Raw genomic sequence first — 3,081 nt, 5'->3', positions numbered from 1 at the left:
CTCTTCTCAAATTTCTACTAGGAACATGGAAATTTATTCTTTCGATCAAAGCAGGGCAATCAATTTTGCCTGAGATAATCAGCCCTATCACTGAATCCATCGTAAGTTCGATTTTCCTAGTATCTACAAAATTGCGGTCACTGAATCCATCGTAGGCATGACTTTCGTAGAGTCTACGAATTCTAATTTCGAAATTCGTAGACTGCTTTCACTGAACCCACTCGAAATGTCAAATCGAACAAATTTTCTACGACGAGTTTTAGTTGGCGGGAGAAAATTGAAATAAGCGAAAATAAAAGAAAAAGCATATCGAACCAATACAATGTAAGTAAATTTGATAAAATTAACAAATTTAGTAAAAAAAAAATTTTTTAATAATTTTTCACAGGTCTAAAATTGTGACGACGCGACAACAGTATTCCTGTTTGCTGGAAATGCTGAATGAGAAACCAGATATAGCACAAGGGTTTACTAGGTACTCAAAGGAGGAAGTGACTGCATTTTGGGAAAACGTTGCAAAAGAACTGAATAGTATTGGGTCGCCTATAAAAGATGTGTCTACGTTGAAAAAAGTAAGTCATTTTAGTCCATACACTTCACACCTTTAGTTCATACAATCTTGAAGCAGAAATATTTCAACTAAAGGTGGGCAGGGTAGTATGTACAAGTTCACAAAGTGTTTAAACTCTCTAAATATTTTAGGTGTGGTGTGATTGGAAGTGCTATGTCAGACGCAAGCTCATGGAAAATAAAAGGGAGCAGACAGCTACGGGGGGCGGAAGAAATCGGCAGCATAGTTTTACAGATTTGGAGGAGGGAATGATAAAGCTAGCAGCGTTAGAAGTCTGCACCTCAGGCTGCAAAAACACAGTTAGTGTCGGACTACCTGAAGATCCTCAGGAAAAAGGCCCCGAAACCGATGCTGATGTGTCCATGGTGTCGGAAGCTTGTGGTTCATCACTGCCACTACGTACTTCCACTCCACAAAAACGAACGGACTCGGAAACATTAAACGTACTGAGAGAGCAAGTACAGATGCAATATGAATTTTTTGGAGAAAGCAAAGAGCGTTTTAAACGTCAGGAAGAGAAGTTGGAGGATATTGCATCAAGTGTCCGCCGATTGTGTCGATTAACAGATAAGACGTACGAACTAAAAAAGTCTGAACTTGCTGAAATGCGACGACATAACCTTGCGTACTTAAACTTGGTTGCTGAAAAAAATAGAATAAAGCAAGAAATGTTAGAAATAGAGCTAAGAAAACTGTATTTGTTAGATAAAAATAAAAAAAACTAAGTGTGAATAAAATAACTAAATAAAGGAAATAAAATGAATTTCAAATAGTTTTTATTTTATTTTGCTAATTAGATGAATATCAGTATTTATTATAAAAGTGTCATCAAAATGGATTGCCTAATCTGTGATGCGGCTTCATTAGTGCTAGTGGCTGCTGTTTCAGGGGCTTCGCTGAGGGACAATGGTTCTGGAACATGTTCTGATACATCATTTATAACGCGGTAGTGCAAGCAAATGTTGTGTAAAGCCGCTGCCACGTTCTCGACTTGGCTTACTTTTGAGGGTTCGTAGTGGAGTTCACGAGCTCCTAAAATACATCAGAAACGATTTTTCAAAACTCCAATAGTTCTTTCTACTATATTCCTTGCTTTTGAGTGTGCTTTGTTGTATACACTTTCTGGGCTACCTAATTGTGGTGAACGAAACGGAGTCATTAACCATGGCTCCAATGCATATCCGGCGTCACCTATGAAAAATGTCATAAATATCATACAAACATATGCGTGCATCCATAGTAAATTTGTATGTACCTAATAATAAGCAATTCCTCTCGCCTTCTAAATATTTCCTCTCACAAAAGGACCTTGCACTACTCACATTCCATATGTGAGAATCGTGATTACATCCTGGGTATTGTGCATTGACGTACCTGATTCGCATTTCATTGTCACAAATCTTTAAAAATAAAATAAAAATGTATACAAATTTTCAGTTTTGGTTTCTGCAAGCATATACTTACAATCATGGCATTGATGCTGAAGAAACCTTTCCGATTATAAAAAAGAAATTTGTCCTCCTTTGGTGAAACGATTTTTATATGCGTTCCATCCACACACAAAATAACGTCCGGAAGCCTATACTTGGTATAAAAATGCCCTCTAGCCTTTTGTTTTTCTTCGTCTGTCATATTCAGATTTACCCAATGAGGACATAAACGTGCTTGCAGGACTGCTAGTGTGGATTTTAAAATACCGGAAAACGTTGATTGAGCCATTGGTGCATCAAAATCTTTTCCAACGCCGTGTTGATAGCTGCCTTCCGAAAGAAAGCGTAGCACAGATGCCAGGCGTGTGATTTGATTCATTGATGTTGACCTGGCATGAATTGCGCTTCCCGCCTCTAACTCACCGAGCACATATGTGAAAGAAGCTTTGTCTATAATTTTTTATAAACCTACATTTAAAAGAGAAAAAAACGTATCAAATCCTTTGAAATAAAAATGTTTGTTTTACTTACATAGCGTCGTCTAATTCGAGTGGATTACTCGCATCTCTCAGAGTTTTCCTTTGAATTTTTAAGTTATTACTTTGATAATTTTCTTCTATTAAGACGATCGCACAAGCTACGGTATCCATTTTAATAAAATATTAGTTTAAGAAGTTTTACAGCATGATAATTTTGCTCAAACGCTTTGTTTACTTCACAACAGCTGATTTCGAATGGCCGAAAATTTACATTTGAGTTTGGCAGCACTTTTTTCGAGTTCACATGGATTCAGTGATAGCAATTCTTTCGTATTCGTAGCGGACATTCGAATTCGTAACTTTTCTACGATGGATTCAGTGATAGGGCTGAATGTCTGCGATAAAAGAAACAGATAAAAAGAATCTTCTGTTGCGCAGTATCATGAGGTTAATTAATTGACAGCGCGAGAAATATGACGGTTTTGGTTCTGCAAAATCAATAAAATGCAAAACGTATCTTACAAAAGCTTTCTGAACAGATTCTAGTCTATTAATGAACGCCCCGTATTCCACTTTCGACCGGATAAAAGCAGTATACAGA

General features: G+C 37.0%; 1 protein-coding gene across 2 annotated transcripts; it reads right to left on the bottom strand.

Moving 5' to 3' along the window:
- Positions 1-826: 826 nt before the first annotated feature.
- LOC108378039 (putative nuclease HARBI1) lies at positions 827-2,114 on the bottom strand. Of its 2 annotated transcripts, none has more exons than XM_017634338.1 (3): positions 2,036-2,114; positions 1,827-1,971; positions 827-1,762 (listed from the first exon to the last, which is right to left on the bottom strand). In XM_017634338.1, the coding sequence occupies exons 1-3, from the start codon at positions 2,039-2,041 to the stop codon at positions 1,614-1,616; spliced, it is 300 nt and encodes a 99-aa protein (XP_017489827.1). In that variant the 5' UTR covers positions 2,042-2,114; the 3' UTR covers positions 827-1,613. The 2 variants fall into 2 exon arrangements, 1 of the variants encoding a protein (XP_017489827.1); XR_001849380.1 differs by having other exon boundaries at positions 1,665-1,762; positions 2,062-2,093.
- Between the last annotated feature and the right edge of the window lie 967 nt (positions 2,115-3,081).

Source organism: Rhagoletis zephyria, unplaced genomic scaffold (assembly GCF_001687245.7).
Source record: "Rhagoletis zephyria isolate East Lansing unplaced genomic scaffold, Rhagoletis_zephyria_1.1 Rzeph_scaffold_13223, whole genome shotgun sequence".
NCBI classification, from domain to species: domain Eukaryota; kingdom Metazoa; phylum Arthropoda; class Insecta; order Diptera; family Tephritidae; genus Rhagoletis; species Rhagoletis zephyria.
Note: the sequence above shows the minus strand (reverse complement) of the source record. Positions and strands in the feature narration are given on the sequence as shown.